The 12,342-nt window shown below is 39.1% G+C and overlaps 1 protein-coding gene across 1 annotated transcript in view; it reads right to left on the bottom strand.

The window, feature by feature from the left end:
• Nucleotides 1–12,342, bottom strand: part of LOC124712473 (ubiquitin carboxyl-terminal hydrolase 32) — a 233,462-nt gene that overhangs the window by 202,495 nt on the left and 18,625 nt on the right. The window contains exon 4 of the mRNA XM_047242768.1: nucleotides 11,059–11,180. Within this exon, the coding sequence (XP_047098724.1) occupies nucleotides 11,059–11,180 (122 nt within the window). The remainder of the gene's footprint in view (nucleotides 1–11,058; nucleotides 11,181–12,342) is intronic.

Genomic DNA, 12,342 nt, shown 5'->3' with positions numbered 1-12,342 from the left:
ACCTTTAATTGCTTGCAAAATTCCATAATCTTGTAGAACAGACAATAACTTCCTCCTAGGAACCCGGTCATATGCCTTTTCTAGATCTATAAAGCATAGATACAATTCCCTGTTCCATTCATAACACTTCTCCATTATTTGCCGTAAGCTAAAGATCTAGTCCTGACAACCTCTAAGAGGCCTAAACCCACACTGATTTTCATCCAATTGGTCCTCAACTAATACTCGCACTTTCCTTTCAACAATACCTGAGAAGATTTTACCCACAACGCTGATTAAAGAGATACCTCTGTAGTTGTTACAATCTTTTCTGTTTCCATGTTTAAAGATTGGTGTGATTACTGCTTTTGTCCAGTCTGATGGAACCTGTCCCAACTCCCAGGCCATTTCAATTATCCTGTGTAGCCGTTAAAGACCTGACATTCCACTGTATTTGATGAGTTCCGACTTAATTTCATCCACCCAAGCTGCTTTATTGCACTGCAATCTATTGACCATTTTCTCCACTTCCTCAAATGTGATCCTATTTCCATCATCATTCCTATCCCATTCTACCTCGAAATCTGAAACATTACTGATCGTATTTTCACCTACATTGAGCAACTCTTCAAAACATTCCCTCCATCTGCCCAAGGAATCCACAGGATTCACCAGCAGTTTTCCTGACCTGTCCAAAATACTTGTCATTTCCTTCTTACCTCCCTATCGAAGACTGCTAATTACACTTCAGAATGGTTTTCCAGCAGCTTGACCCATAGTCTCCAACCTGTTTCCAAAGTCTTCCCACGATTTCTTCTTGGATGCTGCAATTATCTGCTTGGCTTTGTTTCTTTCTTCAACATAACTTTCTCTGTCTACCTGGGTTCTGGTATGTAGCCATTTTTGATACGCCTTGTTTTTCCTTTTACAGGCTGCCTTGACTGTATCATTCCACCAAGCTGTTTGCTTCATCCTACTTTTACACACTACTGTTCCAAGACATTCTTTAGCCACTTCTAGTACTGTGTCCCTGTACCTTGTCCATTCCTTTTCCAATGACTGTAATTGACTACATTCAACTAACTGGTACCTTTCTGAGATCGCTGTTATGTACTTATGCCTGATTTCCTTATCCTGAAGTTTCTCCACTCTTATCCTCCTACATATGGACCTGACCTCCTGCTCTTTCAGCCTCACAATCCCAATTTCACTGCAGATTAAATAATGATCAGTGTCATCAAAGAATCCCCTGAATACACGTGTGTCCCTCACAGCCTTCCTGAATTCTTGACCTGTTATTATATAGTCAATGACAGATCTGGTTCCCCTGCCTTCCCAAGTATACCGGTGAATGTTCTTATGTTTAAAAAAGGAGTTTGTGATTACTAAGCCCATACTGGCACAGAAATCCAAGAGTTGTTTCCCGTTCCTGTTGGCCTCCATATCCTCTCCAAATTTACCCATAACCTTTTCATACCCTTCTGTTCGATTTCCAATCCTGGCGTTAAAATCACCCATGAGCAGAACACTGTCCTTGTCCTTTACTCTAACAACTACATCACTGAGTGCCTCATAAAAACTATCCATCTTATCTTGATCTGTCCCTTCACAATGCGAATATACTGACACAATCCTAATTTTCTTGCTAGACACTGTCAAATCTATCCACATCAGTCGTGCGTTTACATACCTTATTGCAACTACGCTGGGTTCCATTTCTTTCCTGATGTGAAGCCCTACACCCCATTGTGCTATTCCTGCTTTGACTCCTGACAGGTAGACCTTGTATTCTCCCACTTCCTCTTCTTTCTCACCCCTTACCCGAATGTCACTAACAGCTAAAACGTCCAGCCCCATCTTACTTGCAGCCTCTGCCAGCTCTACCTTCTTCCCAGAGTAGCCCCCATTGATATTAATAGCTCCCTATCTCATTATCATTTGTTTGCCAAGTCGTATCTTAGGAGTCCCTGGTTTGTCAGTTAGAGGTGGGTCTCCGTCACCTCCAAAGGTCCGAGGCATTTTGCTCTGATTGTTGCCAGCATCATATTTAAAGTACCAGGGAAGCAGGTTGCGAGCCGTACTTGCCCCGAGTCCCATTGGGTTTTACCCCTAACGGCTGAGGGACTAACCGGTGGATTTGGCAGTCTTTGCCGTATGAGCACAAAGGTGACCACGACTCAGAATATGTCCGAGATGCCCAGCCTTATTCCAAAGTAACTGGTATTCCGACTGACGGGACCACTTACTTGGCCATTCATACGTTGCCCGTGGTTCATGAACTAGGACATGACTACAGGAACCCACACCATGAACCACACAACACAAAACAAACAACATTAAGCAAAATAAAAAAAAACGGAAAATCCAGGATTGAATAATGACAATATTATGAAAAGGTAAAAATATTGTCACTAAACCATATTATGTCATTATTAAACTTGCTGTATAACGTACATCTAATTCAATAGCATGATGCATATATGCATGCTTTTGCCCACAGCCCTCTGCAAGCAATGCTCAGCAGCAATGCATCATCACAAACTGGGGCAGTTGGAGGGGGGAACGTGGACATGTGAGGACAGCTCAAATTACTGCACAAGCATATATTATAGAATTTGCACTGCATTCTTTCTTTGTCAGATTAATTCTATTAAAAATTTTTGCAAAGTCCATATTTTATTTCAGTGCTCAACTTGATTTCTTGAAAAAGGCATCAATTTTGTAATAGGTAGTACATATTTTTAAATTTTTAATTTTGTATTTAATTTAGCTTTGATAATATAATCACAAATTAAAAATTTCAAATTTGGAAAAATAAAAGAGTTTCTGTTACAAAAGCCTCCTCTAGAATAGCTATCGTGCTACTCAATGGTGGCCGAACGGCACATTCGGTACTTAAGCTGCCACTGGACTTAGGTCATAAAGAGACACCTATTTGTAACATCAGTAAAATAGCAACCATGCTAAAGCAATGTAAGCTGCTGGTTTGGGATAGATGTACAATGTCCCCAACAGAGCAATTACAGTGCTTAATTGTCCAATGCAAGATATTACAAGCAACTGAAGTATAACAGGAGAGAGATATTATTATTGGGTGGTAATTATAGACACACTGCCTGTAACAACTAAAGGCACCTGGCAGATTAAGTAAATGCATGAATAAAGATGTCAACCTTATGGCAGCAAGTTAAAAACTATATTTTAATAACTCGTGTGTTTACAACAGCACAAGACACAGAATCAGGACAGTATGCAACTGGTGCTAATGACATGATTATACATACGTTGGAACTTAAATAGTGGCAACACTGCTGTGGAGACACTATGCAATGGAATCTACTATTGTCGCTGATAGCACATGTTGCTGACATACCTACCTTACCCCCCGAGCAAGTGGACTCTCCCGTCCCATGTCACCAGCATATGCACAATCGAGGGAAAAGCAGTCACTTGTGAGTGAGTGGTCTAACGTAACAGTTTCACTATGTTTTTGAAACAGGAACAACGGAGTTGGATCAAGGTTGAATGTGCCAGAGGTCATACAGCACGACAGTGTCAAGGTCTTCAAGAGGCATGGGAATCGGCATTGCCGTACATAACAGTGGAACGCTGGGTAAAAGCCTCCAACAAAGGTCGGCAAACTGTGGCAGACATGCATCAGGCAGGTTGTCCTAGCGTCTATGAAGAAGAAGTCATACTGCTGCCGCGTTAGTGGACAATGATCGACGACATATGATTTGTGAGCTCGCACACGAAACCGGATTAGCGCATACGACTGTGCTTCACATCCTAAAGGAATGCCTGGGCACGCGAAAAATTGCATCACGATGGGTTCCGCATTACTTGACGGAAATGCAGAAATGGATGCGTTATGACACTGCTCAGACACACTTGGAGCACAATGAGCGCGAAGGAGAGGCTTTCTTATGCAGTATCTTAACACTGGAAGGGACATGAGCCACATTGCACGAGCCAAAACTGAAACACCAATCCAACGAATGGCGTCATTATGGGTCACCGCGAAAGTTGAAAGTGCGTCAGAGCCCCAGTATGGTGAAAGTCATGGTGATTCTCATGTACAGCTGTGATGGTGTTATCCTAACACATTACATTCATCCACGGCAGACCGTCAATGCACAGTATTACTGTTCATTTTTGAAGCATCACCTATGACCAGCTTTGCGAAAGAAGCGACGACACTTTCTGCACAACCCACCCACCACTTTGCACAACAATGCATGGGTGCATACAGCGCAAGGTGTGGCTGCTCTGTTCGGTCGATGGGACTGGGAAGTACTGTACACTCTATACACTCCACCATACTCCCCAGACTAAAGTCCTTGTGGCTTTGATTTGATTCTGAAGATGAAGGAACCACTTCGTGGCATTTGCTTCAGAACTGTTCCAGAGATTCGACAGGCAGTAGACCGCTCCATTCACACCATCAACAGAACAGGCTCTGCTAACAGTATACTACGCCTTCCATATCGCGGCAACGGGTTCTACACAACACTGGTGACTACTTTGACGGACAGTAACAGGTGCAAACATTTAACTCTTTTATATCAGTTGTGAATAAATAGTTGCCACTATTTAAGTTCCAACCCTCATATTACAGTAATATTCACAGTACAGAAATGTTGGCAAAAAAGGTTTATCATGAAATGCAAGCGAACATGGGAAATGAAGAATGATTGCGTGAAAAGGCAATTTTGGTACTGACTACTGAATTTGTAGGACAGAGAAATGAAAAAATTATGTCACAAGTAGAAAGAGAAATTATAGAGTATCTCTCTATCAATAATACAAGGGGCACTCAAAAAGAAATGAGCCGGAAGCATAATTACAGAAACCAGTACCTGTATTTTAGAAGTATTGATCCTAGCTGTTCAGACATTTGTCCCACTGTGATACAAGACGGTGAATGGCTGTCTCATAAAATTCCCGGGGCTGCGATGTTAACCAGTTCCACATGTACAGCTGGACGTAACTGCCCACACGAGTGCAGAAAAGGTTATGCTGACGTTGCTCTTTGACGAAGATGCCCCCTTCTGATTTACTTCCTACAGCACAGGACAACAGTGAATGCCCAGTGTTACTCACAAACCTTGACCACCCTTCGCCAAGCGATCAAATCAAAACAACCAAACAATCTCACATGTGGGGTCATTCTGCTGCACAATAATACAAAGCCTAATATGGCCAACACAGCCACAGCACTTCTGCAGAAACCCAAATGGGAGGTTTTTGGCCACCCTCCATACAGTCCGGACCTCTCTCCCTGTGACTACACCATTTTCGGTCCCCTTAAAAGGGCTCTGAGGGGCAAACAATTCACCTCTTGACGACGATGTCCAGCTGTACGTGCAGAACTGGTTAACATCGCAGTCTCGGGAATTTTATGAGACAGCCATTCACCACCTTGTTTCACAGTGGAACAAGTGTCTCAACAGCCAGGGTCAATACTTCTAACATACAGGTACTGGTTTCTGTAATTATGCCTCCGACTCATTTCTTTTTGAACACCCCTTATATTATGGAAATTGAAGAAGTCACATCATACACTGCAGAGTTTTGTGACTCCCTAGAATTGTCAGAAGTATCTTCTCATCAACTTGGATTAAAAGTTGGTGTTTGGTCCTCTCAATGTGAAATCTTTATGTAACCCAATTGGGTAACAGTACATGCTTACAAATTACACATCAGTGCCAAAATGTTGTTAAGGCTATTATAATTGACAGCACAGTTATAGAAAAAAGTGTTTCAATTCCACAAACCTCAATTATACTTAATTTAAAAGAGTGCAACTGCCACTAAAAATTGCTTTTGGAATGACTACATAGCCCTGGGGCAGTTGCCTTTGTTCATTTAGATAAACCTTGTGACAGGCTCCTATGTATTCAACTCAAAAACTCTTACATGTCCTTGCAAAGGAAGGCACAACTAAAGATGTTTAACTAAAGTTCAACATATGGTAAAATAATAAAAATACTTTCCCTATTTACTCCATAGTGGCACTACATACATTTATAAATATGTGCATACGTATCTACACCACTATATGTATATGTCTGCTTGTGTCTGTATGTGTGGATGGATATGTGCGTGTGTGCGAGTGTATACCTGTCCTTTTTTCCCCCTAAGGTAAGTCTTTCCGCTCCCGGGATTGGAATGACTCCTTACCCTCTCCCTTAAAACCCACTTCCTTTCGTCTTCCCCTCTCCTTCCCTCTTTCCTGATGAGGCAACAGTTTGTTGCGAAAGCTTGAATTTTGTGTGTATGTTTGTGTGTGTTTGTGTGTCTATCGACCTGCCAGCGCTTTTGTTCGGTAAGTCACCTCATCTTTGTTTTTATATATAATTTTTACCACTATGTACCCAGTTATTTATAAGTTAGTAACTTTCCTACTCACTATCACCCATCATAACAAAACTTCTGACAAGCGAGCGCAGCCGCGGGCAACATCTAGGACCAAACAACGCTAACTGGAAATAGTGAATGCAGTCAAATTAAATCATACAAAGAATTAGGTTAGGAAATAAGACACTAAGAGTAGTTGATAAGTTTTGCTATTTGGGAGCAATATAACTGATGATGGTTGAAGCAGAAACGATAAAAAATACAGACTGGCAATAGAAAGAAGAAAACTTTCTGCAAAAACTGAATTCCTTAATATAAATTTAAGAATAATATGTAAACTACAGAAAGGCAACCAGGTGTGTGCGCACGCACACACAACAGAAAACAGTATTCACACTATATTCAAGCTCTTGCTCTTTCTTTAAAAAAAAAAAGTACACGCATCTACACAAATAACCACACCTAAATGCCCAAACCTGCAGCAAGACTGACTTGTCATGGGGGTGTGCGCAAGTGAGAGTTCAAAAGTTAGTGTGAATATTTTTTTCTGTTGCATATTTCTACGAGCCACACACCAGTCAGCTGCAGGCGAGTGGCTGCATTTCCTTTATTTTACTTATTATTCGATTCAGGAAGTTCCATTGTTGTTATAAATTTAGGAATAAAAATTTACGTGTTACGAACTCTTTGCTGAAGGTATTTGTCTGGATTGCAGCCTTTTACAGAAAAGAAATGTGGATGATAAGCAGTTAAGTCAAGAAGAGAACAGAAACTTTTGAAATGTAATGGTATAGAAGATTTCTGTAGAGTAGATGAGCAGATAGAACAACAAATGAGACATTACTTAATCAAACTGGGTAAAAAATAAATTTAGGGGCTGGTTGAAAGAACACACCATGAGGTATAAAGAAACAGTCAATTCGGTAACAGAGTGAAGTGCAGATGAAAAAATTATAGGGGAAGCTAATGTTTGAATATAGTAATCAGTTTTAAAATAAATGAATGTTGCAGCACTTATGCACAGATGAAGAGGCTTGCACAGGATATACTACTACATTGGAGAGCTGCTTCAAATTCATCTTTGGACTGAGGATCACAATGACAATAGCTCCTACTTACATTACAAAAAGACAAAGTCCAATGATGTCATAATGAAGACTGCTGTGAAGGAATCATGACCGACATATAACAGATCCAAAAGATTGTCACCAGGAGAGAGAGAAACTGTTCTGAAGCAATTACAGGTTGGCTTGATCAAAGAATAATTGAACCAATTCATCCAAATATGCAAGCCGAGTCATTGTTGTAAAAAAGAAAAATGAGAAGTACTGCATCTGTATACACTATAGAAAATGAAACAAAATTACTATGAATGATCATTACCCAATGTCCTTAATGCAAGTTCTTTTACTTAAAACACAAGATGCCCTAGTGTTTTGAACACAAGACCTCAAAAGAATGCACTCTTTTACACTGATGTTTAAGAGAAGTCAGTATTGCACATTTAATTAGTGACACACTTAGGGTGGTCATAGTTCAAGAAAGGTCTAGTTGGGTTATCAAATTTTCCTGCTTTTTTTAATTATTTTTTTTTTTTTTTTTTTTTTTTTTTTTACTCTGTCACTGTGTTTTGGGCATTGACTCTAGAGATTATCGTACTTGTTTATATGGACGCTATTATAATGTTAGTGAAGAGTGGGAATGAGGCACTTAAACAGCTTAGTTTAGTGCTGAAAATTGTAACAGAATGTGGCTTGGACATTAATTTTCAAAATGTCAGATCTTGAAGAGATCTGTCATGTCTCTCTGATACTTTATGCTGTGTGGACAAATTCAACAGTTTTCTGAGAAGATAAAAAACATTCGAAACTTTCCAAAACTAAAATCTCTTGCAGCAATAAAAATGTCCTAGAACTAACATGATATTTTAGAAAGTTCATGTCAAATTACTCTACAATCATCACACCTCTAGTGATTTATTGAGGAATAATAAGGAATACAAGTTTGAAGACAAGCCAAGAAGTGCATTCAACATGCTCAATGATATCCTTTCATTGTATTCAAACAATGGAAACTCTAGGTATCAATATCAGCAATGTAGGAAAAGACGGACTGCTACTTACCGTAAAGAAGATACATTAAGCTGCAGACAGGCACAGTTAAAAGATACTTATACAGAGCTCTCAGCCACAGCATTCATCAGCAAAAGAGAAACACACACGATTCTTACACACAAGCAAGCACAACTCAAGCACACATGACCGCCACCTACAGCATCTGTGGCTGGAATGCAACTACCACTTGGGATGCAAGCAGCAATCTGAAAGGGGTGGATAGGGGAAGAGAGAGTAGTGTACAGATGGGAAGAGAGACGAGAGAAACAACAGCGTTCATCTCTCTCCCCACCTGTACACTACTATCCCTTCAGCTTCCTTGCCTCCTTCAGACTGCTGCCCGCATCCCACGTGGTAGTTGCATTCCAGCCAGAGATCCTGGAGGTGCCGGTCATGTGTGCATAAGGTATGCTTCTTATGTGTAAGAATGGTGTGTGTTTCTCTTTTGCTGATGAAGGCTGTGGCCAAAAGTTCTGCCTAAGAGTGAGTCTGCAGCTTAATGTGTCTTCTTTACGGTATGTTTTCACTGCATTCAATTTTAAGAATCTGCAACCTAAGATATGAAACTGAACGATACACAAATGTGATCAAAGAAGGTTTTGAGGTTGGATTACTACAAAAATCTCCCGATGATGAAGAACCTCTTGCAAAGTAAAAGAAAACACCACCATAAAAAGAAAAATACAGCAGTTACAAGCTCAAAGTCTTAGTCACTGTTAAAGCATTAAGTAAACTATGGATGTATTTACAAGAAATTTGGTTTAATATTGTATTGTTCTGTGCTAAATTCCATTATCATGAATAAAGACCTGCCATCAAGAGTAACAACATGGGTTTTAATCTTGGAAGAATATTCCACTACCATCAAATACCAATCTGGTTCTAGATTTAAATGTTAATATCTTCACACTGTGTGTAAATGTGTTGTTTAATATTGCAGATGGTCTAATAGGTAGAATCAGAAATGCTCAAGAGAAGGATGATGATCTGGCAATTCACTATTCAATGTGAAATCATCAAGCTTGTGCACGAGGAAAGATTTAACACTGTGCAGAGAACTGAGCTATGAAAGTTAAAACAAATGATCCACACAATGTTTGCCAAGAAGCTGATGATCACGAGGATTCCAGGATTTATGCAACCCTGGCCAAGTTATTTCTTTTATCAGAGTTAGACAACTGATAGAATGACCAAATGTAGGATTCAGATGGGGTATTCAAAGGGTGTCCTGCACCAACAAGACAAGTTACACACCAGAGAAACCAAATAATACTGAAAAGTTTTTGTGTGAATGGTAAAGACAAAAGTTGGGTTGTCATGTTCTTTTATCTCATTTAGCACAACAAGTTTGTAGCTCTGGTAACAACAAACAGTTTGTGCGAACGTCTGAACCATGTGACCTAATAATAACAACACTTTTTGTTAGTTGTTTCATGATGGAGAAATCTTTTCTTATTAGAAAAACTATGCAGCATAAAAAATGAGCATCTTTATAACTTTGAAATGAAGTGAGTGTAATATAAACAAGTTTGAGCTTACTTGAGCTGTGATACTATCTTAGCCCCAGTACTTTTATTTATTTATTTATTTTTTTTTTTTTTGAAAAATATTGAAAACATTGCAACACTATAAAGTCCTAAGTCTAATAATATTACAGTGAAATCTATAACTCAATAATCTGTTTAATCAGATATGCCTTATGGCAGAATCTGTTAATACAAGACGAGAACCTCTTGGCACTAAATTTTTGAAAATGTCCAAACTTGTTTCATCAGTGAGGGACCACGTTTTGTGCAGTGATGAAGAATAAAACTGTCTTGATATCAAATAGCACTGTACAATTGGGACTAACCGAGTGAGGTAGAGCAGCTGTTAAGACAATGGCCTCATATTCGAAAGGATGGAGCTTGCTCGGTCCACCGACCCCGACCTAGTTTTTCCATGATTTTCCTAAGTCACTTCAGGCAGCAGACACTATGGTTCCGTCATCAAGGCGATCAACTGACCTATCTTCTTAAAGCATTCTTACGTGTTCTATGTGTATGTATATTCTTGAACTATTTATTTTCGTATCATGATGGCACATTCTATATCTCTGTCACAGGATCCCTGGGTGAATAATGAATGAATAAATAAATAAATAAATAAAATGTTGATCACACACAAAGCTTTTCATGTGAAGCAATGTATTATCCTGTAAGAGGAAAATAAAATCATGATCCCTGTAGTTCTCTGTTGTGATAAAATTGTTACAATGAGAGGGATACACTTTGTATTGACTATTTTATTACCATCCATCCTTCTTGGTACACACAGTAAAAACAAATTCAATTAATTCTGTGAAATACTGCATCCTTTCCACATATTTGTGGACATCTCAGAAATATTATACCTCTGATAGTTCACAAAAAATGGACTTTAGAAAGCAGACAAATTGATGCACATATCCATCTGAGGGGGGGAAATGTGAAAGAGAGACATTTTACTTCCCCCACTGCATCATCTGACAAACAACATTATTTTGACAGGCAATTACCAGCTTAAATATCTTACATTTTTACCACACTAAATCACACTAATTGATGGATATGACAGAATGACTTGCCTCTGAGAAGAGACCAGTGACTGCTTCAGGAATGAAACTGCTCTCTGTCGCTTGAAGCAATCTCAAGAAGTCATCTCGAGAAATGTGACTCCCTGATTCATTCGAGTACAACCCGAATAAAACTGTAATAGGCAAAAAATACATTAGATAGAATCCTTGACTTAAACTGGCTGTTGTACTGCACAAAAATAATAAGGCAATTTATAAAATCAAATGTATGCCACTTTTTGCTCAATACAGTAAAACAGTAAATACCAAATAAAATGGGGATTTGCATCTCAAATGCACCAAACAAAAGCTCACTTAGAAATAACCGGCCTCATTGGACTGGTACACGATAAAAATAAAAAAATATTTACAATATTACAGGATCTTTCAGGGAATTCCATATAGTTTTTAACACATAACAACGTATCACTTAGTGGTCTACCAACATCCATTTATTGAATAACTCCAGTAGCAAAATGTATAACACAAAAGAAAATCTAGTACACAAACAGGGGACATAAATGAGAATCACTGAGATACAGCCTATGCTGCTTCCATAAAGCACTGCTTAGCAAATTAAGGGAACTGACATTTGTGGTGGAGTATGCAGTAATTCTAATTCCTCTTAGTGTATATTGAATAACACACATTGAAAGATAAGAGAGATTATGGTGCAGATGAAGCAGCTAATACGAGGGTGAATCGCATATAAACCCAAATTTTGTTTTATTTGCCTATCTGTAAATGAAAAGCAGCGCCATCTCCTCATTGTTGCTTCCGTTTTCAGTGACTGTTTTCCACAGGTATAATGGTTGTTGTACTGTTTCTTTAGTCAGAATCTCAGTATCAGAACAAGAGGTTCTATTGTACACCGCACAGCACAGTGTAATGAAGTTTCTCACAACAGAGGGTGTAAAACCTGCCAAAATTTTGAAAAGACTGAGCACAGTTTAGGGTCATCACCCCAAAAAAGACCAAAGTGTATGCACGGCACAAACAGTTTTTACGAGAATGAGAAACAGTTGACAATGCACTTCACTTCACCAATATCTCCCAACAATCAGCATGACGGATTTTTTGTTGTAAAGGAGTTCTTCTCATTGATTTTCACCACAAACATCACACTATGAACACTGCATACTACTGCCAACTTTTGGATCAAACATAACACGCACATCATTAAAAAAAGGACACACATTCCCAATTTGGGATGTGATAGTGCTTCACGACAACACTTGACCACACACAACTGCCTGAACTTGATGAAAAATTCTGGAACTGTTCTGGATCACACTA

Source organism: Schistocerca piceifrons, chromosome 8, assembly GCF_021461385.2.
Source record: "Schistocerca piceifrons isolate TAMUIC-IGC-003096 chromosome 8, iqSchPice1.1, whole genome shotgun sequence".
Taxonomy (NCBI): Eukaryota; Metazoa; Arthropoda; class Insecta; order Orthoptera; family Acrididae; genus Schistocerca; species Schistocerca piceifrons.
This window is presented reverse-complemented; position numbering and strand designations above follow the sequence as displayed.